Below are 25119 nucleotides of genomic sequence, written 5' to 3'. Positions count from 1 at the left end.
CTTAGTAGAGCTTGAGGCCGAGGAGGCGCGCCCTCGCGCCTCCAGGCGCGAGTGCCCGCGCTGACCGGCCGATGCTCTACTAGTCGACACAGCGCCGTTCGAGTTGTAAACCGATAGGGACAGAATAGTTCTTTTCATGGATCACTGTGTGCGTGTGTGTGTGTGTGTGTGTGTCAGGGAGAAACTAAAACAAAAGCCAGCAGAACACAATAAAAGTATCTTAACAGTCCATTGAAAGCATGAGCGCGTGTGCGTGCGCGCGCATGTGTGTGTGACTGTGTGTGTGTGTGACTGTGTGTGTGTGGGTGGTCGCGGCCATATATGCTTGTGCACAAGCCTGGCTTGTGGCTCCCTCTAGTGTTTCTTCTACAGAATTGCTGGGTGGGTAAAAACGAGCGAGCCTTCTTCAATCACCCTGGTTCTCCATTCACCCTGTAACATATACACATGTACCGTAGGTGTGACTCAGTACAATTTTCAAAGTTATCAGTGCTACTTTAAGCCCACAATCCTTCTGTCAACAATCTTGTATTCATATCAAGTCGGTACGCCGGCGGAATTACAATACCTTGTGCACTTTGATCTGAAAACGAGGAAACTGTTAATATGCAGAGGTGGAAGAAGTACTCAAATGTTTTAAGTAAAAGTTTCGATTTCACAATGTAGAAATATTCTGCACAAGTGAAAGTCCTGTATTAAAAATGTAATTGAGAAAAAGGACAAAAGTATCGTCATCAAAATATACTTAAAGTACCGAAGTAAAAAGTAATTATGCAGAAAAAAATATATATATACCTCAACATTGTACTTAAGTACAGTACTTGAGTATGTGTACTTCTACTGCTTTCCACCTCTGGAAAGCAGTATACCGCCACCGAATTAATATATTTATTATTTATTATATTATATGCATTCTATGCTATATTGGTCATTATTTGACCTTTTTGACGACATCGGTATCGGCAGTTACGCAGCAGTGTTGATTTCGTCGACTGAAACTATTTTTTTTTTAAATCGTCGACTACCTTTTTTCACTAAAACTAAATTAAAACTAAATTAAAACTAAGCTACAATGACTAAAACTAAGACTAAATATATTGACAATTTCGTCAACAAATAAAAACTAGACAAAAATGTTAGGGAGGGACTAGTGGAGAAGAGATCCAGTAGAACTAAAAGACAAGTATGTTTGGTTGCGCTCAGGTGTTGCGCTCTGAAAATAGCAGATCTACAAGCGCTGCAACGCGTTGTGAGCTTGTAAATCGGCTATTTTCAGTATGCAACCAAGTGTAAAATCAGCCACTACGACGCCATCATGGCACCGCCAAAATACATTTTAGTTGACTAAATCAACTTTATATATTTATCCCACGTGCGGCGCTCTAACGAAACTTTGGGATCATCCAAAGAGTCTCTAAGAAGGAGAGGCCGGGTGTCGATCCATGTCAAAAATGCTTCCGTTCGTCCGCTCCAATGTTAACTCCTTGACTAAAAGCTTAATATCTCCTATTTCTTTTTAACGTGGTGGAAGTGAGCCGTTTTCGATCGGCGATCACTCTGCAATGGAGGATCGCGTTAGAAATATTATTGTTCCAGGCGTTAGTCGGGACCCTCCGCCGTCTCGCACGCGGCTTTGTTTACATGCACGTCCGCGTCGGGGCTTTTACAGCACGAAACATATCAGCGTAAGTGGATGGAAGATATGCTGGTACTGGATGTAGGCCTACCCTATTTTAATAAACCTCTGGCACACGATGTGTTAACTAATTTCACCATATATGACCACTGTGCAATTCTAGTGATTGAATTAATATCACTCAACCTCAAATAGGATTTAGTTGTACCGGGCAACGGCAAGCTTTTTGTGACGTCACGATTTCACATATCAAAGTGTCGAAGTAATAACACATTTATTCAAGACACAAACAATCAGCGTAGCCGTGAAGACACTTAACAAGTAAAACAGATTACAGCCCAAACAGGCCTGTGACTGAAGGTCAAGGCGGGGTGGCTGTAACAAAGACTTTCACTCCCTTCACGTAATATGGGTATTTGATAGATTGACATGGTGAATACTGGTGCTCCCTATGTGGAGTTCTCCGACCTATCCAAAGTATTGTAAACTCCATATATGGAGATAGCTTATCGTGACATCAGTGAGATGTCACGAGCATCCAGCCAAGCACTATATAAATGGTGAACACAGAACACCGCTTTTTTTTGCCGCTGTGGGGGGAAACTTGGCGAACCCTCTGAGGACAAGGAAACAACGTTGCTGTCTGCCACCCTCTCCCAGTCTTCCTTCAATGGTGAGTTGTGTTGTTGCAGTGAACGCTCATCATCATGTTTTCATGTTTCTCATCCTGTAGATGTTCTGGAGGAGACAGAGAGGAGGTCATTGTCCCCATCTTCAACTTCATCACCATGGTCATCGTCATGGGGATCGGCATCGTCATCCTCCCACAGCCACAGGCCAGACTCCAGTGGTGTCCATTTGGCCTTAAAGGGGAAATCCACCCATTTTCAATATTTAACTATGTCATTAATATAGCATAAAGGAGTTGTGTGGAAATAAGAAAAAATAAAATAAAAAATTAACATTGCAAAAAAATGTAACATTGCAAAAAAATTAACATTGCAAATTACACTGTGATGACTCATCATGGTGTAATTTGCAATGTTAATTTTTTTGCAATGTTACATTTTTTTGCAATGTTAATTTTTTTTTTAATTTTTTCTTATTTCCACACAACTCCTTTATGCTATATTAATGACATAGTTAAATATTGAAAATGGGTGGATTTCCCCTTTAACAGAGATGGATCCTTCCATTAAAGGTAAGCTATGCAGTGGAATGTAAAGGCACAACACTTAATCCAAGTAATTGCTTGTATAATTTTAGTGAGTTGTGTTGTTGCAGTGAAAGCTCATCATCATGTTTTCATGTTTCTCATCCTGTAGATGTTCTGGAGGAGACAGAGAGGAGGTCATTCTCCCAAGGCTACAGGTCATTGTCCCCATCTTCAACTTCATCACCATGGTCATCGTCATGGGGATCGGCATCGTCATCCTCCCACAGCCACAGGCCAGACTCCAGTGGTGTCCATTTGGCCTTAACAGAGATGGATCCTTCCATTAAAGGTAAGCTATGCAGTGGAATGTAAAGGCACAACACTTAATCCAAGTAATCGCTTGTATAATTGTTTTTATAATGGATACTTTAATAAAATAATCTATTAATAATCGATCCCTATTTTGGGCATGTATTTATAGGTTAAACGTTTCAAAAGAAGATAAAAATGATTTGGATATAATAAAAGGTTTCTATCTACAAGCTCGTAACGCGTCACATTGTGATGTGTTATGAGCTTTTAGATCTGTTATTTTCACAGGACACCGATGTGTGCAAAAAAACACGATTTGATTCATCGAGAAAGTAATCGATTGAATAATCGCTAATTGATTGATTAAACTTGTATTTTTTTTGTCTGTTTAGCTCTTTTAGATATATGTTTGCCATATAAATATGTCCAACAAGAGCCTTTGGGGGAAGGAGGCTTTGGGACCGTCTTTGGAGGCTACCGTAGAGCTGACAGCCTGCCTGTAAGTAACACACACACACACACACACACACACACACACACACACACACACACACACACACACACACACACACACACACACACACACACACACACACACACACACACACACACACACACACACACACCTTATTTATTGACCTATCATCGATGAATCCATGTATGAATGATATATTTGTGTCTCTCTCCTCAAGGTGGCGATAAAATACATCCCAAAGGAGAAGGTGCCCTACACAGAAGTGGTGAGTTGTTTTTAGTTGTTTGAAATGTTCACCAGTTCTTCTCTCTATAATATAGTGTCTCTCCCCATATTATGTGGGAGAATCTATTCTAGACAATACATTTACCTGAAACCAGTCACTGTCATGGCCATATACTAGTAGATAATTATGTAATAGAGTCTTTGTTACTGTGACTTCAGACTGTGAACGGGAACCTGCTCAGGATTCCCACGGAGGTGTTGCTGCAGAGACTTGTAGCAGGGACCTCGGTTGGTGAGTCTGCAGCCGTCACCCTGCTGGACTGGGTTGACCTGGGTCAGCAGGTGGTCCTGGTCCTGGAGAGACCCGTCCCCTCCATGGACCTGTTTAAATACATGCTGGAAAGAGGAGGCAGCCGGCCGGAGCATGAGGCCAAGGTAAGAGGATGGAAGGATGGATGGATGGATGGATGGAAAAAACTGGGTGGAAACAATTAGATGGAACCTGTGTGTGTGTGTGTTGGGGGGGTACTATGTCATTTCAAACAGTCTCATAACATGTCTTTCTCTGTCATATCCCCTGGTCCTGTCTCTCTCTCTCCCTCAGACCATAATAAAGCAGCTAGTGGACGCACTGACGGAGTTCCATCAGAAAGGTGTTGTTCACAGGGACATCAAGCTGGATAACATAATCGTGCAGACAGGCTCTCAGGGTCCAGTAGTCAGGGTCATAGACTTTGGCTGTAGCTGCACCGAGACAGATGAGGAATATACCGACGTAGCTGGTACAATATTGTTTTGTCTTTTTCCTTTTTGTATGCCAACTTTCCCCATTATCTGCCAATACAGTCTTATGGCAATTCCCTGATATCCCCACACACTTACTTGTGTGTAATCTTGTCACTGCTGACCCCTACTGGTTGGTTGTTGGACTGGTTGGTCCAAGGGATGATATCACACCTCCTCCTATACACATGGAATTGCCTTTTTTGATTGAATACTTTATTAGCAGTTTGTCAAAAAAAAGCACAGGAAAGTACAGTTCAATACAAATTCTGCTAAGAGGATTTTAATCCCACTATGGTTTGTTTCCATTGGGGTCCTTTGTACTCAATTCATAGAAAATGTAATTTTCTGAAGCCTGCCGCTTCTTTTCACGCGGGAGGACGTAGTGTGTGTGGAGGAACCACCCTATTCCTCACAGTTCAACATGCCTGCTGACAGGTGTCCTTAATCAACCTGGAGGAGTTGCCAGTGCAGTGACAAAAAACACAGACTGGCTTCCCTCCCACAATATTCTTGTTTGACCATTTCCGCCTCTGTCTGCTCTGGACATTGTATGGGCATAACATAAGGTTGCAATGTCTGCTTGTTTGTTCTCACTTGCTCTTACCCTTTCTTTCTCTCTGTGTGGATTCTAGGAACCTTGAATTACTTCCCTCCAGAGTTCTTTGGAGAAAAAAACGCCCTGAAGCCGCGCTACAGGGCAATCCCCTACACCGTGTGGCAGCTTGGAGTGGTGATGTACGTCATCTTGTTTGGATGCTTTCCCTTCGACTTCGACAACGATTACGATTACAGCTTCCAAGTGCCAGAGATGAACACTGAGCAGCTGTCCCAATGTAAGACATACACACACTCAAGTACACAGCAAAATACTTCCTTTTATTTATTTTCACTTATCCTTTAAGCTTTAATGTCTTACTGTACCACGTGCTGTTTACATTTCTGACTCATAAAGTATTTGATAAAATAAACTATGAATTATTGCACAAATGGAGCCACACTCACCCATTTTTACACTCTAACTGTTACATTTAGACTGCGTATGGATGTATGCAAACATGCTTGCTTTCACACAGTCGCTTTGTCACTCTCTCTCACCTACAGTACACGCGCGCACACACACACACACACACACCGTTTCACTAACTTAATTATATCTTTTCAGGTGGCCAGGACTTTTTGAACCATTGTCTCGTCACAGATCCAGCATCCAGGGCGACATTAACGGACCTGTTGAACCACCCCTGGATAAGTCTTGAATCATTGTAAGTAATCATTGCAAATTATCATTGCAAATTATCATTGTAAATAATAACTCTAATTACCGCCGTGTCCACACACTAGTGGGCCTGCACGCCTCGCCCCTGGGGCACACAGCTGCTCCCATTGTTTGTAGTTTGTTATAATGTTTCCATATTGATTGTTTACTTAGTCTGGTTCAAGGTTAAGTTAAGGGGTGGTGGTTGATAACTTTTCTTCTGTTTTTTGATTGAATAATGTATTAGTCAGGAATGTAAACGAGGTACAGTCAGTCATTAAGGCTAAAAGGATAACACAAGAGAAATGGTTGTTAAGGAAAAATACAACAAAACAAATGTCTATCTTATCTAATTCATTATGGGGCATATCACCTGTACGGCTCTTTTTAAGACCACGACTAACAAAATGTGTTATCTCTCAATCTACTCATTCTACTGTACACTCAGGAGAGCACCACCAGTTTCTACACCACACCAGAGATGGTGCTGCTGTCTGCAACCCTCTTCCAGCCTTCCTTCATTGGTGAGTTGTGTTGTTCAAAATGCAGTAAAAGCTCATCGTGTTTTCATGTTTCTCATCCTGTAGATGCACCCGCAGTACACACACACACACACACACACACACACACACACACACACACACAAACACACACACACACACACACACACACACACACACACACACACACACACACACACACACACACACACACACACACACACACACACACACACACACACCGTTTCACTAACTTTTAATTCTATCTTTTCAGGAGGCCTGGAGTGCTTGAACCATTGTCTCGTCACAGATCCAGCATCCAGGGCGACATTAACGGACCTGTTGCACCACCCCTGGATACATCTTGAATCATTGTAAGTAATCATTGCAAATGAGTTCTTTGGCTATTCAAAAATATCAGATCTACAAGCTCATAGCGTGGCACCGAGTGCCGCGCTATGAGCTTGTAGATCTGATATTTCTTTTAAATCGGGAAAATATATACATTTTTTACTCCAATCTTTGCTTCTGGGGGATTCTACAAACTCTAAAAATGTATTTATATTCAAAGATTTGCACACATTTTCACAACTTTATATTTAAAAAATAGCAGATCTACAAGCTCCTATGAGCTTGTAGATCTGCTATTTTTGAATAGCCCAAATAAATCTTAAAATGACACTGATGCGTTCCCGGTCTTAATGGATTAAGGGGTGGTGGTTGATTGATTGATTGAATAATTTATTAGTCAGGAATGTAAACGAGGTACAGGCAATCATTAAGGCTAAAAGGATAACACAAAAGAAATCGTTGTTAAGGAAAAATACATCAAAACAAATGTCTGTCTATCTTATCTAATTCATTATGGGGGTTGGTTGGGCACCTGTTCAGCAGGAAGTGAATCTGGGAAGGTTTACATGTTCCTCTGCATGCATTAGCCCTCCCAGAGAAACTTCTCTCTTTTTTTCTGTTGGCCGACTACTTTATAGGCTTTTAACTTTATATAAAAAACTAAAAAATGCACCAAAAAAAAACTACAAAAAAAACACAAAAAACAAAAAAACAAAAATAGAATATATGTCTGTCTATCTATCGTATGTATGTTTACCCGTTTCTACTGACTGAACGTAGCTGCAGCCTCTTCTTTTGTCTGTCCTCTGTGCTACTCAGCGGTAGGTTTCATCTTTCACCAGTCAGTTGGCCTCGCGTCCGGCGGGCTAGCTTGAGCCGCCCTTCACCGTTGTGATCACTGGCCTTGGCGACTTGCGGGGCCAGGCTCTAGGTAGCGTTTTGCGCCTGAGCGTTTAGCGCAGTGGTGTAAAGTAACTAAGTAGATTTACTCAAGTACTGTACTTAAGTAAAATTTTGAGGTACTTTTACTTTACTGGAGTATTTCCAATTGTCTATACTTTTACTTCTACTCCACTACATCTCAAAGGCAAATATTGTACTTTTACTCCACTACAATTATTTGAAAACTTTAGTTACTTTGCAGACATAAATTATTACATTATAAAACATACATTAACCGCTTTAGCCCTATTTTATACCTAGGCTATTTGAAAATGTAATTAATTATAATATTTTCAAACATTTTAGTACTTTTACTTTTGGTACTTTAAGTACATTTTGATACCAATACTTTTGTACTTTTACACAAGTAATTTTTTTATTCAGGACTTTTACTTGTAACAGAGTACTTCTACATTGCAGTATTGATACTTTTACTTAAGTGAAACATTTGAGTACTTTTTCCACCACTGGTTTAGCGGCGTCTGTCTTTCTGTCTGTCTATGGGGCGTCTGGGTGAGGTAGAGGTAAAACACTCTCCCACCACCACAGCTGGGTTCAACACCCAGCAGCAAAAGCGGTGCCTCCAGCTTGGCCTGGCGCTCCATCAAACACAATTGGCTGTGTTTACGGGTGGGAACTTAAGCTGTCGATGGATCAGGTGACCGTCCTTTTTGCTGCACCGCAGAAGCTACTGGCAAGTGTGTATGGGAGGATGCACACAGTAGTTTATACCTCCCCAGCTGTGGAGGTGGTGGTGCCAGCAACAGGGACCGAAGGACACTTGGGGACAATTGGGAATTGGCAACGACTAAATCGGGTTCTCCTCTCATGGGTTGTCACCTTGTCGTTGGTGGAGGAGCTTGTGTTATCCCAGTGACCCAGAGAGCTAAGCTCCTGGCAGGTCCAACCATGCCGAACAGCTCGAAGGGTAGGGATCAGACTAAGGACAACCCCTAGTTAAAATATGTTACAGAAATCACCACAAGAAACCAAAGCACTCCAGCAGACGTCCAAGGATTCACCAGCCACAACAACACCTGTGCAAGGTAGGAAGCCCCTTTGGGCATGAAATGGAATCTTCTGGAGCCAAAAGAAACCATCAGAGATAGAGCCTGGTATGTAAGAACCAGAGCCATTTATTAGAGCGTTACGCCACCTCCGTTCACTTCATCAGGCCAGGTCTTCTACATAGCCTTCTATTGGCGAATAGTGACAAAGCCCTGAACAGGAAGTTTAGGGAATGCACTGGAGTCTATGAGCGTTTGTCACTATTTCCAGTTACATGAACCACGTGACCGGCGCTGTGACTGGCGTAACTCTGTAATAAATGGCTCTGGTAACAACTATTATATACACTGTTATGTGACTCATTATGCCAATGTTTCCTTAGTATTGTTGATGATGTGTTCAGAAGCTCTACTGTGAAGGAAACAGGTTTGTGAGCAGTGTTGCCATGTCCGCTTACTATAAGCGACTTTGGGATTGTTTTTCTGTAAAGTCACTTGTAAATATTGGTGGTTACTGTTTTTTGGGCTTGTTTCTTATTTGGGCTTGCTGTCAAGTTGTTTAACCCATTAAGACCGGGAAAGCATTTTAGATTTTAACCATTATTTTATACTTTGGCTATAAAAAAAATAGCAGATATACAAGCTCATAGCGCGGCACCGAGTACCGCGCTATGAGCTTGTAGATCTGCTATTTTTGAAAAATCTCCACACATGGATGGCTTTACGCATGCTTCATGGGGGGGTGAAGCCGTTTCAATTCATTCCCTATGGAAGTCACGTGGTTTTGAAGCGCTGACTTATCGCATGGCTTCATGGCTTCACCCCTCCTCCCCTGCGTCAAGTCAGCGCATCAAAACCACGTGACTTCCATAGGGAATGAATTGAAACGGCTTCACCCCCCCCATGAGGCATGCGTAAAGCATGCGTCGCGTGTTTTAACTGTGTGTACGAGGCCTTAGAGGTCAGGTTTCCAACCAAATGGGTCCATTTGGTTCCATTTGTATACTGTAGGAGTTAAGGAGGGTCCTTGAAATGTTAACGTTTGAGAACCGCTGCTTAAAAGGAATACTTAACCCCCCAAAAAATCGTATTTTCTATCAATTAATCACTTGAATACATGGAGTTTTTTTTTTGTTGCATTCCTGAGCCAATAATCCAATATTTGAATAATTGAACTTAAAGCTTTCATGACATTCACTTTTACACCACATTCAAAGTCTTTGTCCTGGTCCTTCAAAAGTGTACAAAAAGTACAAAAAAGTGAAAATTCCATTCCAGTGATCAATGGCAGGTGTTTTTCTCTCACATTTCTAAAGCCTTTTCAACTGCAATGAAAAAAGAAATCTTTGCCTGCGGGTGTCGCTGGTGAGGGATTTTGCCTGTCAATCATCGCCTTTGCTCCGCCCCCCCCAAAGGAAAGGATAGGGGAGGGGAGGGGCGAGGAGGAGAGTGGGCGGGATTAATCGACTGTGACCTCACTGTCGAAGGTCCAAGCTCAGATTACTTTTCAGCCTAATTATTCAGAAAACCCCAGACCACAGAAAATCCACTGAATGTTCTAAGTTCAGGTTTTTTGGGTGTAATTGAGGTCATAAAACCCCAAATAAAACATTGAAAATAAAAAAAGTGAAAATGAATGTCATGATACCTTTAATAGGATAATACTATATTCGAAACATTCTCCCCGAACCTGGATCATCAGTAGGCCTCTCAGTGATTACACTGTGAGAGTTGTTTTGAAGTTTATATTATTATTTTACATGGTTTTGCATCAGTCTCCTACCACCGCCCTATATTGGACTATTGGCCCAGGAATGCAACAGAAACAAAAATAAATCTCCATGAAATTCAAGGCTTCATGGGGTGAGTAATAGATTTTTTTTTTGTCCGGGAACGCATCTGTGTCATTTTGGATTTCTTTGAGTTTGTAGATCTGCTATTTTGCCATTTTGGGTGGTCCTTGACAGAACAAAAACAAAAAAAGCTGTTAGGATTTATAAGACATTTATTGAATCTCCAGAAGCAAAGATTTGAGTTAAAAATGTTCGCTTTAAAGATATATATATATTCAAAGATTTGCACACATTTTCACGATTTTCCCCCAAAAGAATTGCAGATCTACAAGATCTACAAGCTTGTAGATCTGCTATTTGTGAATAGCCCAAAGTATAAAATATCATAGCTATAAAAAAAATCTAAAATGACACAGTATGCGTTTCCGTTCTTAATGGGTTAATCCCTGTTATCTGCCAGCTGCCAGTGAGAGTGACTACCCGGCCGGGGAGATCGTTCTGGACCCGGGCGACGGCGGGACGGCCGGCGGAGAGGAGACGGGCGGCGTGGAGGGCATGCTGGCGGGCATTACTCTGGTGGGCTGCGCTACAAACTGCAGCGTGGCACGAAGTAACTGCTCCTCGCGTACCGACACCCCCATCCTAGACAAAGGACAAGGTGAGCCTTCCACCACACCGACACCCCCATTACTTGACCAGTGGTTCTCAACCTGTGGGTCAGGTCCCCACGTGATTTGGGGGGGGTCCCCAGATGGCAGTGAAGTGACAATTTAAGGACTTTAAAAGTCCTTAAAAAGACCTTTTTAATACCCCAAAAATTCAGAAAAGAGAAGAAAAAAACATTACTGCATCAAAAGGCTATACTATAAAAACTGATCAAACTTTGGTCAAATTGTCAAATTATATGGAATATATACATATTTTTTAAGCCAACTTTTGTAACTCAAATCTTTGCTTCTGGGGGTCCCTGGAACAAAATATTTTGAGATGGTGGTCCGCGGCCAAATACATTTAATTTTGGAGGTCCTTGACATGAAATAGTTTGAGAACCACTGCATTATGCGGTCTGATGGCATTCGGCACAAAAAGAAAGTCTGCACCGCTCCGTTTTCATCAGCGGGAGAGTGAGCCTCTGTCTGAAGGTGCTCGCCCTCTTCTGCAGCTCGCCACAGAGTGGATGGTTGAAGTGGTTAAACCAAGATGGAGTTGTCCCTCATCCTCCTCTCTGCGACTGACTGCAGCCCTTCCATTCGGAGGGCTGGCCTTCTTTGTGATCGTATTGAGCTTTGTTCAACTCCCAGGCCTTGACGCCACCTCCCCAGCATGCCACTGCATGAAACAGAATGCCGGCTACCACAGACTGGTAGAACAAATAGCAGATCTACAAGCTCACAATGCGTCGCATCGCGACGCATTGTGAGCTTGTAGATGGGCTATTTTCAAATGGCCGTAATATATATATAGGACTGAAGTGGGTAATGTACTGTATATGTTTTGTAATAATAATAAAAATCTGCAAAGTAACAGTTTTCATATTGTAGTGGAGTAAAAAGTGCAATATTTTCCTCTAAGATGTAGTGGAGTAGAAGTAAAAGTATTGAAAATTGTAAATACTGAAGAACGTAAAAATACCTCAAAATTATAGTACTTGAGTACATGTACTGACTTACTTTCCACCACTGTCGCAGTCAGACATGTTTTGTTATTGAACACAGCGAGAAGTGTGTCCCCTCTTGTAGACTGACGCCATCAGTAAATAATAAAGTATGCAGATATACACACCCTGGGCTAAATCAGGTTTTTGCCACGAGAGAGTCTAAAAACTCAAACACATCTTTTAACCGTTGAGTGAGTTTGTTTATTTTTGGTAGAATCTTATCTTGCATATTTCTATGTTTTCCTGTAGGAGCAATGAATGGTAAGCTTCCCCCTGCCCAGTCGGCAGAGGAAGCAACGGAGGCCACAGAGGTCACGGTGCCTGAAGCGCCAGTAGCCAGCCACACGGCCGGACCGCCGGGACACTTCACCGAACACGTCTTCACCGACCCCCAGCCTCGCCCTGCAGACGCCACTGATAGGTAGGAGGGCAAGAACTGCCAGCACTCACAGAAATGTTATCTTAATCCATAACAGAATGCTGCCATACCTTCCAAAACCTGGAAGGTATGGTTTCACTTTGTGTACACTTTCATTTTGTGCATTTCTCATATCGTCTCTGTCGGGTGTCCAAAACTGTTACTTTTCAGGATTCAAATTCAAAAACAGCAAACGCTGTGATCAAGTATAGTGTTTTTTTTTTACAGGGGAAACCCCCCCCCCCCCCCCACACACACACACACACACACACACACAAAAAGTTAGAATATGGAGGTTTCATGGCGGTTTTGGTTTCATTCATATGTCCTGACAGAAGCACAGGTCAGTCCAAAGAGGAGACGACGGCCGCCCCGGAGTCTGAGGAGGGAGGCGAAGAGGCCAAAAATGTCACCAGCGTAGCCCCCACGATGTGGCTGGGAGCTCAGAACGGATGGTGAGTAGATCTCTCCTGCTAGACTCGCTGTCTTCAACGTTTTTCAGGCCAAGGACCCCTTAGCTAAGAGAAAGAGATGAAGCAGTATCTATGTATTGTATTGAACAGTGGTTCTCAAACTTTTTCATGTCAAGGATTGTATGTATTTGGCCCCCATCTCAAAAATATTTTTTGCCAGGGATTTTTCAAAAATAGCAGATATACAATACAAGCTCATAGTGCTATGAGCTTGTATATCTGCTATTTTTGAATAGCCAAAGTATAAAATATGGTTAAAGTGGTTACAATTATTGTGACGCTATATTAACTAATTTTGCTGTGGACCCCCTGGTACCCCCCCAAGCCTGGGGCTCCCCAGACCCCACTTTGAGAACCAATGGTATAGAATTGTGTTGCAGATTAAACTTTTTCATAGATTTCGTAGGTAGCTTCATAGACTTGTTTGACAGCAATTGTAAAATTAATGGTTTTGATTATTTCATACACTATCTTTTCTATTAATGCTGTATGTTGGACTGTATGTTGGATTCATGTTAATGTGTATTTTCAGACATTTAACCACTAAGCTGATCTACCAGATCGTCTATTTTCGGGTTGAAGTGGTTAATGTAAAAAAAAAGAGAGCCTAAAATAGCAGATTTACATGTTGTGAGCATGTCGATCTGCTATTTTCACTATTCTGTGGAACTGTGTCAAACAAAATGTAATGCCTCAACTCCTACATAAATTATCAAAAGCAAAAGTAGCCTACTCGTTATGCAGAATGTCCCATTTCACAAGTTCAATACGTATCCTTTTTCTTTTTTTTTATAGCAGATCTGCAATCTCACAACGCGTCGCAAATTAACACGTTGTGAGCTTGTAGAACGGCTAATAGCCAAAGTAGGATATAGGGCTGAAGTGGTTAATGTATGTTTTGTAATAATAATGCAAATCTACAAAGTAACTAGTAACTTTTAGTTTTCATGTAATTGTAGTGGAGTAAGGGTGCAATATTTTCCTCTGAGATGTACAGTAGTGAGGTAGAAGTAAAAGTATAGAAATTTGTAAATACTGAAGAAAGTAAAAATCCCTCAAAATTGTACTTAAGTACCGTACTTGCACTTAGTTCCTTTACACCACTGACGTGAACTCAGCAGTTGAAACTGACTCATCCTCTCTCAAAGGCTGTACGTGCACTCAGCAGTCGGCAACTGGAAGAAGTGTCTTCACTCCATCAAACTGAAAGATTCTGTCCTCAGTCTCGTGTAAGTAAACCTTTGTGAGTGTGTGCGACCGTGCGTGCGTGCGTGCGTGTGTGCGTGCGTGCGTGCGCGCAAGCAGAACTTAATGTCAATAAAGTGTGAATACACATATACACATATAAATAATAGATATTATGTATATACAGTACTGCGCTGTGCACACATACACATATGGATACTATTTATAAGTAGGAATCGTGCACACAGCACATGCAACCACCTCAAACTGTGATATGACTAATGTACATCATTTGCAAAAAAAGAAATCCTAATATTTTTGCTATTCTTTGATTATCTTGAGGGCCTTGAATCTTAAGGTAATTTTTGGCCTTGTGAATTTGGGAAGCGTTTGAATGAATGTGCATGTTGTTATCCTCAAGGTCTTTCCTCTTCTCTCGCTCTGCAGGCATGTGAAGGGGCGTGTGCTGGTTGCCCTGGCCGATGGTACTCTCGCCATATTCCACAGAGCCGAGGGTACTTTTAAGCATTTGTTTTGGTTAGCTTTTAGTAGAGTTAACATGCACAAGACATCCATGAGTCTTAAATTGAAAGTTCTGATACCTGCAGGTACTCTGATTCAGTGGTTGGAGGAGGGGGGGGGGTTCCAGGGGGTCCCCAGCAGAATGTGTTAATACAGCATCGCAATCATTTTAACCTCTGATGGCGGGGTCCGCGGTCAAAATACATATCAATTTGGGTGGTCCTTGACATGAAAAGGTTTGAGATCCAGTGCCCTGATTCACCTTGCGTCCCAGGCCTCCTCTGTAGACTTGAAGGCATGAAAAGGTCGTCCGACCAAATTTGAGTGCTTAGAACAGCGATTGGGCCGCCAGGTTACCGGGGACCACCGGTGGGCCGCCAGGTTATCGCAAGTAAGATGCCGCGCCCACCCCCACCTTGTAACAGAGTATATCTACATTGCAGTATTGATACTTTCACATAAATAAAACATGTGAGTACTTCTTCCATCACTGGAAGGAAGAAAAATAAGTTTGACTCATAGTCATAGCCGAACAAAAATAAGTTTGACTCATAGTCATATGTGCCTGTACGCTAGATGTAACAAGAACCTTGAACCTTAGCTAAATGAAACAATCTTAACCGACAGGAATTTAGAATGTAGCCTACCTGTATGTGGGTGTCACGAGTCCATGAGGGTGATATCATGTTCAAAGGGGAGGCAAGCTACGTAGCTCTGATTTGCCAAATAGTTATGTGATTTGTATCCACCAAAAACGTCTGTCTAACATGCCGGAAAAAAGGTGCAGCAAGGGATCAACACGTCCCATTGACTTCCAAGGTCTTTGCGGTATTCATGGAGCTTATACACAAGTTAAACTCTGCAACAAAACTATCGTATGTGTGTGAGAGAGAGTAGAGAGAGAGAGATTTTGAAAAATGAATAAAAAGTTGTTGGATGACAGTTGATAACATCAATGTGTAATAGGCTAGCCAAATTAATGATCAATAAAGTTATAAAGTTAATCACTGCAAGTCCAATCGCAATTAATCTTGAATGGAAATAACTTTTCATTCATGTGGCCTTGACCCTAAAATGACGAAATTCCAGGCCTGGCACAGGTTACTTAGGAAAAACACTTAACATACAGGCGTGTTTTCAGAAGCTTTTAAGTAAAAGTATCAATACTGCAATGTAGAAATACTCATTCAAAATTTACTTGAGTAAAAGTACAAATGTTTGTAGTCATTATGCAGAATGTCCCATTTCACAAGTTCTCAAGTGTATAAAACGCATAAAGATCTTTTGAAAATAGCCAATATACAAGCCAATTTTCAAATGGCAGAAATGTATAGGGCTGAAGTGGTTACTCTATGTGTTTCTTAGTAGTCTCTGACCGCAGAATTCTGTGGAGACAGGATATAGCTTTTTTGTTAAATGTTAGCATCCATATTCTGGGTGGGGGGGGGGGGACATTAGCTGGAAATAGCAGACCCAAAAGCTCACAACCCCTGTGAGCTTGTAGAGCGGCTATTTTCGGCAAAGAGATTTGAGGGGGAAAAGAGCGCAACGTGTACAGGGCCAACTCAGGTCTGTTTAGAATAGAGTAGTGGTCCTCAAACCTTTTCATGTCAAGGACCCCTAAATTGTAATATGTATTTGGTAACGGACCCCACCATCTGAAAATGTTTTGTGCCAGGGGCCCCTCCGTCCCCCAACCAGAAGAGAGGATTTGTGTTAAAAATGTCACAAATTATTCAAAACCCCTTCAAGATTTTTCGAAAATGTTGGGCTTGTATATCTGGTATTTTTGAATAGCCAACATATAAATGGATAAAGTGGTTAAAATGATTGTGATGCTGCATTAACACATTTTTCTGGGGACCCCATTTTATTAAAGAGATGGAGAGACATGAAGACCCCTGTGACTGAACAATTCTATAGCAATGATTACTATCACAATATACTGCTTTAACCTTTTAACAAAAAACGTTTTGTTTTTAAAGGAGTAGTTCACCCAAAAAAATACTTATTTTTTATCAATTATACACCCCATGAAGCCTTGGTTTTGCCGCATTCCTAAGCCAATAATTTGATGACCGGCGATGACCGGCAAAAAGTACGTATTTTTTTGGGTGAACTACTCCTTTAACCAAAAAATATCACTTACCCTACCTTCAAGCAGTATGGTAATCAGTGTATTGTCAAGAATTGTTTGAAGAATAGCAGATCTACGAGTTCAAAACACGTCACATCTCAAACGCGTTGTGAGCTTGTAGATTGACTATTTTTCCAAAAGTCTATAGGATGTATACAGGGTTGAAAGTGGTTAAACTGATTTTGATGCTATATTAAAAGAAAAAAATAGCTGCGGACCCCCCTCAAGGACTCCACTTTAAGAACCACTGGTATACATTAAGGGTTCCCAAACTTTTCAGGTCGTGACCCCTGGGGGTCCTGGCCCCCAGTTTGCGAACCATTGGTTTACATAATAGTATGTGTGTGCGTGTGCGTGTGCGTGCGTGTGCGTGTGCGTGTGCGTGTGCGTGTGCGTGTGCATTTGTGCGCGTGCGTGCGTGTGCGTGCGTGCGTGTGTGTGCGTGTGTGTGTTTGTGCTTCTGTTCAGCAGACGGACAGTGGGACCTGTCGAACTACCACCTGATGGATCTGGGCAGGCCGCACCACTCCATCCGCTGCATGGCGGTGGTCCACGACCGCGTTTGGGCGGGTTTCAAAAACCAAATTCACGTGATTCAGCCAAAATCCATGCAAATAGAGGTGCGTGCAGTGGTGGACAAAGTACTCTTACTCAAAGTACTTTTACTTAAGTAAAAGTATCAATACTGCAATGTAGGAATACTCTGTTACAAGCAAAAGTCCGGAATTCCAAATTGACTTGAGTAAAAGTACAAAAGTACTGGTATCAAAATGTACTTAAAGTACCAAAAGTAGAAAGTACTCATTATGCACTAATTTGATGACCGGCGTAATCTCCGGTAGGAGACTTGGCCACATGAGCACTTCACACCTACAGTATACTGTATATGTCGGCTATTTGAAAATAGCCGATCTACAATTGCGACGCGTTGTGAGCTTGTAGATCTGCTATTTTCAAAATAATATTGGGGGAGGGGAAAGTGTTAAATGTGGAATATTTATAATAAGTAGACCTAGAAACACTGGAAATGAGCGAGCAAGAAGCAGCTATCTTTTTCACGCCCCACCACCTCACCACACAAAAAAACACCCGAGGCTTGTGCCCAAAGGATTTTTTATGTAATTTTTTTGTCACAGTACAGTTTTCTCATGTTTTTTTTTTAATCATTCTCCTTTTTCTTCCGTTATCGTAGAAGTCGTTCGACGCACATCCGAGGAGAGAGAGCCAGGTTCGTCAGCTCGCTACGCTAGGCGACGGTGTGTGGGTGTCCATCAGGCTGGACTCCACGCTGCGCCTCTACCACGCCGTCACCCACCAGCACCTGCAGGACGTGGACATCGAGCCCTACGTCAGCAAGATGCTGGGTGAGAGGCCAGTGTGTGGGGCTGTCACCATTACAAACATTTAAGTTGGCGGTTAATTGTCACACAAATAATTGCGATTAACGATTTGACCCATTAGAGTGGTTAATGTAGTAACACTGAGGGCACCCTGGGTCCCCCCTGTTAAAGACCCCTACTCTAGAATCAAGTATGTATCAGTCAGATTTTTCAGATTTCAGTCCAGTTGGCTATGATGACTGCCCTCCACAATTTGCGGGCCCTGAGTAGGCAACCTGGCCCATGGCAGAGACGCGCACCCAGAGGAGCGCACCTTTCTAGCTTGTTTTGTTTTTGAGGCATTTTTTCAGTTTTTTTTAAGACTCTGGTTATAATTCACAGGTACCGGCAAGCTGGGCTTCTCTTTTGTGCGAATCACGGCCCTCCTGATTGGTGGAAATCGTCTATGGGTGGGCACAGGAAACGGCGTGGTCATCTCCATCCCCCTGACAGAGAGTGAGTCTGACGTTCATACACGTACACCAAAATAATGACAAATCAGAAACCTCTTATCTCTGTTTTTTCGTACACTGTAGTATGACTTGATCATACTACACTAACTATAGTGTCACACAAAAGTATCAAAAATAGCAGATCTACAAGCTCAAAACGTGTTTTGAGCTTGTAGATTTGCAATTATTTTCCCTTCCTTCTTTCTTTCTCTATGATCCTCTTCCTTCCTTCCCTTGGTCGCTTGCCGCACCTCCTTTTACCTAGGGTTGGGATCCGGAACCGGAGGAACCGGATCCAACATTGAGGAACCAGGAATCGGTTCCATCGCATTTGGAACCGTTTCCCGGAACAGTTTTTTTTAAATCACACTGTCAGAGCTGGTACTGTATGTGGACTTCACGTCCTGCTATACAATTAATACCGGTGGTTCTCAAACTTTTTAATTTCAAGGACCAGCATAACTCTGAGAGTGTACAAATGGAACCAAATGGACCCTTACGGGTCCATTTGGTTCCATTTGTACACTCTCAGAGTTACAGATCTGTAAGGGTCCATTTGGAACCTCCTATAGGAATCGTTAGTGGGAACCGCTAAGGAATCAGACCGTTAAGAGGGAATCGTTAGGGAACGGGAAGTCGTTAAAATCCTACAGGATCCCAGCCCTATACAAACCTCCTCTGTCCTGACTATTTGCACTGTGCTCTTTTCTCCTCTGCTTACCTTCCTCCTCCTCCTCCTCCTCTCCTCCTCTAGCGGTAGTCCTTCACCGGGGACAGCTCCTGGGTTTGAGGGGTAAGTGGGAGCGCGCCCTCGACGTAACAAGCTCCCAGCATCCTGCTTGCCTTCACGCCCCCGCATTCGATTCCAAGAGCCATATCTGTTAAAAGAACCGGCGGCCGTCGAAAAAAAGCCGTTTCATGTTTCAAACACATGTCAAGGTTGACATGTGTTTGCCTTCTCAGACCCCCATCTGATAAGGATGCTGTGCCAGGGGGACCGGTGTGCGTCTTTAGCCCATTAAGACGGGCGACCGACTCTAAAAATGTCTTCTAAATCCTAACTGTTTTCTGAAAAACATATGTTGCTGTATCAGTGGTGCTCAAAACCTTTTCATGTCAAGGACCCCCAAAATTATATGTATTTGGCTGCGGACCCCCCCATCAGAAGCAAAGATTTGAGTTAGAAATGTTCACGATTTTTCTAAAATAGCAAAATATACAAGCTCATAGCATGAGCTTGTATATCTGCTATTTTTGAATAGCCAAAGTATAAAACAATGGTTAAAGTGGTTAAAATGATATAGCTAAAATCTAAAATGACAAAGAGGCTTTCCCGGTTTTAATGGGTTAAACTATTTAAAAACTATTCCAAGATATCTTTGAAAATAGATAGTAGTGTACAAGCTCACAACGCGTTGCGTCATGGCGCGTTGTAGATCGGCTGTATTCAATGTATAAAATTTGGTTAAAAAGAGTCAAACAGATTTTTATGTTATATTAACCCATTTTGCTGGGGACCCCCTGGAAGCCCCTCAAGGACCCCTCCTACTTTGAAAAACACTAGCTGTCGACACCCTTTTGTTTTGCCAACCTTATTAACACACCAGAGAGGGGAGTGGCCATTCACAGTGGGGTTCCAGGGGGATCCCAGCAAAAGTTGTTAATATAGCATCACAATCATTTTAACCATTAGTTTATACTTTGAATATTCAAAAATAGCAGTAGCAAATCCCTGAGCTTGCAGGTCTAATATTTTTTTGAAATTATGAAAAGTTGTGCAAATCTTTAAATATGTATATTTTTTTAAAGCGAACATTTTTAACTCAAATCTTTGCTTCGGGGGGTCCCTGGAACAAAATAGTTTGAGATGGGGGGGGGGGGAGGGTCCGTGGCCAAATACATCCACGGCCGATTCCACAAAATGACAAAAGGTTGTGGGTTTGAACCCTACCCTACCACAGATGATGGTAGTAAGGAACCCCAATTTCTTTCCAATTTGGCTGCTGTGCAGAGAGCCTATATAGCACCGAAATCTGACGTAATTTACGCATCCTACCTGGGTCGAGAGGGAGTCCCGCACACTATCTTCACTTACAAAGACATTTATTTAAGATCCAACGTTTCGGTCGCTCAGACCGAAACGTGTATCATACAGATGTTATGTATCAATGGTGTAACAATAAAACAAAATCTGACACATAAGATTGGACTGTCAGGAAGAGAAAATGGGTCACAATGTTTTGGTAAAGATGGATCTGTTATGGATCTATCAGGCACACAGTCATCCCTTTCTGTCCCTTTGAAAAGATTCCCTGAAGCAGTTTGGCCGTGCAATAATTGAGTTTCTTTATTTTGCGTCAGAGAAGCCATTTTGTTTGTCTGCATGCTATTGATGGTTGCCTCATAGCCCATATTGCACACAAGTACAAAACCTGTTTGTCATTGTTTATCGTAACTTGTGACTCATGATGTTGGCGTAATCGTGAATTAATTTCCTACTATGGGGGTTTAAGAGGTTCCTGCATGATGCGACTGCATGCCAGAAATATGATTTATGAAAAATATTTTCTCATTTTCATTTTGACATTGTAGAGTTGTTATTGGTGTTGTAAGCTTGCACATCTGCCATTTCCGCACGAATGATTGGTCGATTTAAGTGATTATAGAAACTATAATTTTTTTTTTGTGTTGATTCATTGATATACTGTATAAGAAAACAGTGCTGCTTCTCCATTATTCCATTAACCCACGTGAGCAAGATTAAGTGGGCTAGAGGATCTAAATGTCGGTTTCTATATATTTTCCATTAATTGCCCAGCCCTACTTTGAATGTTTTTCTTATGTTGTTTGGATGATGGCCTGTAGCTGATTTGCTCGCATTTGTCCAAGTTCTTTTGTTTTGTTTTGTTTTGTTTTTGTTTTTTTGTGACACAGTTGTTTACTGTCACTCCCTCTCTCTCACTCCTTCAGCCAATAAGGTGTCGCCTACGTCCTCTGGAGGCGTGATCCACGTGTATGGGGACGACAGCTCCGAGAAGAGCACCGGTAGTTTCATCCCGTACTGTTCAATGGCGCAGGCACAGCTCTGTTTCCATGGACACCGCGATGCTGTGAAGTTCTTTGTCTCTGTGCCAGGTTGGTGTTCGTCGCTGTCTGGCAGAAACCTTGTATCTCCATATTTCAGCTTCTTATGTTTGTGTTGTGAGTGTGAGTGAGTGAGTGCGTGCGTGCGTGCGAGAGAGAGAGAGGGGGGTGGGGGGCTAGATAGGGAGAGAGAGACCCCCCGTTTGAGTATTGCAAGAACTATGAACTTTAAGGTGGAGGCTGGGGTGGTGGAGGCAAGCTTTGCCAGCAGCAGCAGCAGATTGTGGCAGCAATTGAAAAGCAGAGATCCAATGTAGGAGGGAGCCGTATTAAAACGGACTGCCTTGTTGAGGGAATGAGGTGTGATTGGTGTGTAGGAAAGCGTGGCTGAGGCGTATACGACTCCCGTGCCCTGCATGAAGTAACGCAATGCTTTTCTTTGCAGGAAATGTTTTGGCGACGCTGAATGGAAGCGTGTTGGATAGTCCATCAGAAGGGCAGGGCTCCACGGCGCCCCCAGAGGCGGAAGCACAGACTGTTCACAATGTGTTGGTACTGAGTGGAGGAGAAGGTTACATCGACTTCCGTATTGGTGAGAGGAATACTTAAATAAACACACGTGTTCTTCACTTCATCACACAATGGTGTCGTGCAAGTCAAGTTTTTGAAAGTTTTTGAAAGATCTCGACTGTAATGGCATGCCCAAAATAGGGATTGATTATTCCTCGATTACTTTATTAAATGATCAATTTATCCTTGACTTTTTTCCAATCGATGAACTCGATTAGTTCGATTAATCTTGTTAATCTATAATAGGGAACTATTATAGGGAATGAGTGGCTAAAGTACATGAAACACTGTGTGTGTGTGTGTGTGTGTGTGTGTGTGTGTGCGTGCGTGCGCGCGTGCGTGCGTGCGTGGGGGAGAGGGAGAGAGAGAGAGCACTCTAGCCACGTTCAATGTTTATAGACAGATATCTTGTGTTGTGTTTATAGCAAACTAAAGATGGTTGCTTCTCCACTCAACCGCACCTGCCTGAAAGCAAACCTTGTCTTTAGTTAGTATCAACCCTTGTGTATTCGAAATTTGACTTGAGTGAAAGTGCAAATGTATTGGCATCAAAATACACTTAAAAAAAGGTAAAAAAAATAGCAGATGTACAAGCTCGCTGTGAGCTTGTACATCTGTCTGCTTTTTGAAAAGCATAAAACATGGATGATGTGGTTACAATTGTGTGTGTGTGTGTGTGTGTGTGTGTGTGTGTGTGTGTGTGTGTGTGTGTGTGTGTGTGTGTGTGTGTGTGTGTGTGTGTGTTGTGTGTGTGCGCACGCGTCCGTGCGTGCGCGCGCGCTTTCCTCAGGTGATGGTGAGGATGACGAGACGGAGGAAGGGGAGAACACAGGAGCTCCACAACAGATGAAACCTGCCTTGTGCAAAGCTGAACGGAGTCACATCATCGTGTGGCAGGTGTCCTACGTCCCAGAGTGACGTGTATCCCTCCGCACCCACGCGTTTCCTCAGAGACAACCCACCACCCGTAGCCCCCCCAAACCTTGTACTTTATCCCCGGTCATGTAAAAGTTCCCTCTTGGCTCTGAAATGACCCTCCAAGACCTGTATCTATCTATCCCTGTAACTATTCTGCCCCCCCCCCCACCACCACTTGTAACTATCTTTATTGCCTTGTAAGTACCTCATCTGATTCAGTAACCTTATCACCACCATCCTATTTCTGTCCTCTCTTCATGAGTAACCCAGCCTCATAACTACCTCCCTCTTCTGTCATTGCCCTCGTATCCACCTTGTAAGTACAACTGTATCTCCTATATTTACCTCAAATGTCCTGCATCAGCCCCCCAAGGTTATTCCATTTAACGGTTTGCCCTCGCCACCGTTATCTTAAAGGGCAACGTTGCAGATCTTCTGTCATTCTTGTAGCGAGGCGGACATGTGAAGGTCTGTCAGTAAAGGCCAAATGATACCGTCCATGTCCGGTGTCTGCGAGGGTCTGCACAGTGTAGGTTTCATCACCAGATCATGGCTAAATGATTGACAGTAAGGAACCCCAAGGGACCCTTACATGTCTGTAACTCTCAAGAGTTATGGGGGTTTGTGGCTTATTACCAATCTTGACGTTAAATAGTTTGAGAATGGAGAAAGTCTTTCATTTGCCTGGAAGCAGACACGGACGGACCCTTGCAGCTGCATGGACGCAGTATAATCAGGCCTTTAAGCAACAGAACTGTAGGATTCAGGTTACAAATCAGCAAAGTTGCCCTTTAAAGGCAGTGGTTCTCAAAGTGAGGTCAGGGGAATGCCCCCCCCCCTCCCCAGGGGTCCTTGAGGGGGTCCCCAGCTATTGCTGATAGTTGGGGACCAAATGGACCATTACTGATCTGTATCTCTGAGAGCGTACAAATGGAACCAAATGGACCCGTAAGGGTTTATTTCAGGGGTCGGCAAAGTACGATTGGACTCGGCCCGATCTTTTTCCAGGCCAGAACATAATTAATGGGTCGAGTTTAAGAACTGGAACATGTGACAGAAAGCCTATAAAAGTTAATGAATAAAGATTTGTGTGGTATAACTGTATACTGATACAGCTGCATGTGTATTCATACTGCATGTTACTGTGCAGACAGAAATACTATTGTGATCATATTGTGCAGGCCAACTCCTTGAATGTGAGGACATTTTAGTTCATTAAAAGAGCATTTTATCTGGAGACAGTCATACTCCTTTTTCGAACAGAGATAACAAACAAGAGTTCTTTCATAGGGAGCTCAGAGATTGTTCAAGGTCTCTCCGGAGAGATACGCTACACTGTTTAAGGCATGTGAAATTTTTTTTTTTATAGATATAATTTTCACATGCATAAAAGCATTATAATAAGCATTCTTCAAGTACAGGTTGACCCTCGATTTGGACACATAGCCTAAATGTGAGGCAGACTGTTGTTGGCGGGTCCCAGTTCTGACCTTTTGCCTACCAGTGAGTGGTCTATATGGTTGATTTGTACACTTTCAGAGTTATGGGGGGGGGGGGGGGGGGCTTGTGGGGTCTGTGGCTAAATCAGAAAGCCAGATCAGATTTAGATTAAACAGAGGGAGAGAGAAAAGAAAAAACAAGAACTGTGTGTCTGTAAGCAATCTGGTGAAAAGTCATTGATCTCTGTTTTGGTCTAAGGATTTTAGGGGATTCAAAAAGGGGGTTATACGGCCGAGGGTTAGTGGAGGAAGTTAAATCTGACTCAAATTTGTGTGACTGAAAAAGCGACTGAAAGCCTCATGGGCATGTCTTAATTATTGTAATTATTGAATGAAAAATCGGCATGCCATATCCCCCCACCCAAAAGAAAACACGTACTGTATGGT

At 42.6% G+C, this 25119-nt stretch overlaps 1 protein-coding gene across 1 annotated transcript; it reads left to right on the top strand.

Annotated features, from left to right (window-relative positions):
• Nucleotides 1-2065: 2065 nt before the first annotated feature.
• On the top strand, nucleotides 2066-23873 carry LOC308095527 (C-Jun-amino-terminal kinase-interacting protein 3-like; the record flags this gene model as incomplete). Its single annotated transcript, XM_080442583.1, has 21 exons — nucleotides 2066-2118; nucleotides 2370-2483; nucleotides 2962-3085; nucleotides 3797-3844; nucleotides 4024-4239; nucleotides 4409-4586; nucleotides 5223-5423; nucleotides 5932-5975; nucleotides 6294-6369; nucleotides 10899-11096; nucleotides 12345-12516; nucleotides 12849-12968; nucleotides 14135-14215; nucleotides 14619-14686; nucleotides 17299-17450; nucleotides 18023-18194; nucleotides 18552-18665; nucleotides 19416-19454; nucleotides 21632-21796; nucleotides 22191-22337; nucleotides 23106-23873. The coding sequence occupies 21 exons, from the start codon at nucleotides 2066-2068 to the stop codon at nucleotides 23231-23233; spliced, it is 2610 nt and encodes an 869-aa protein (XP_080298709.1). The 3' UTR covers nucleotides 23234-23873.
• Nucleotides 23874-25119: the final 1246 nt, after the last annotated feature.

This window comes from Gymnoscopelus braueri, assembly GCF_963280865.1.
Source record: "Gymnoscopelus braueri genome assembly, chromosome: 11".
NCBI lineage: Eukaryota > Metazoa > Chordata > Actinopteri > Myctophiformes > Myctophidae > Gymnoscopelus > Gymnoscopelus braueri.
The sequence above is the reverse complement of the archived record's forward strand: the minus strand, read 5'-3'. Positions and strand labels throughout refer to the sequence as shown.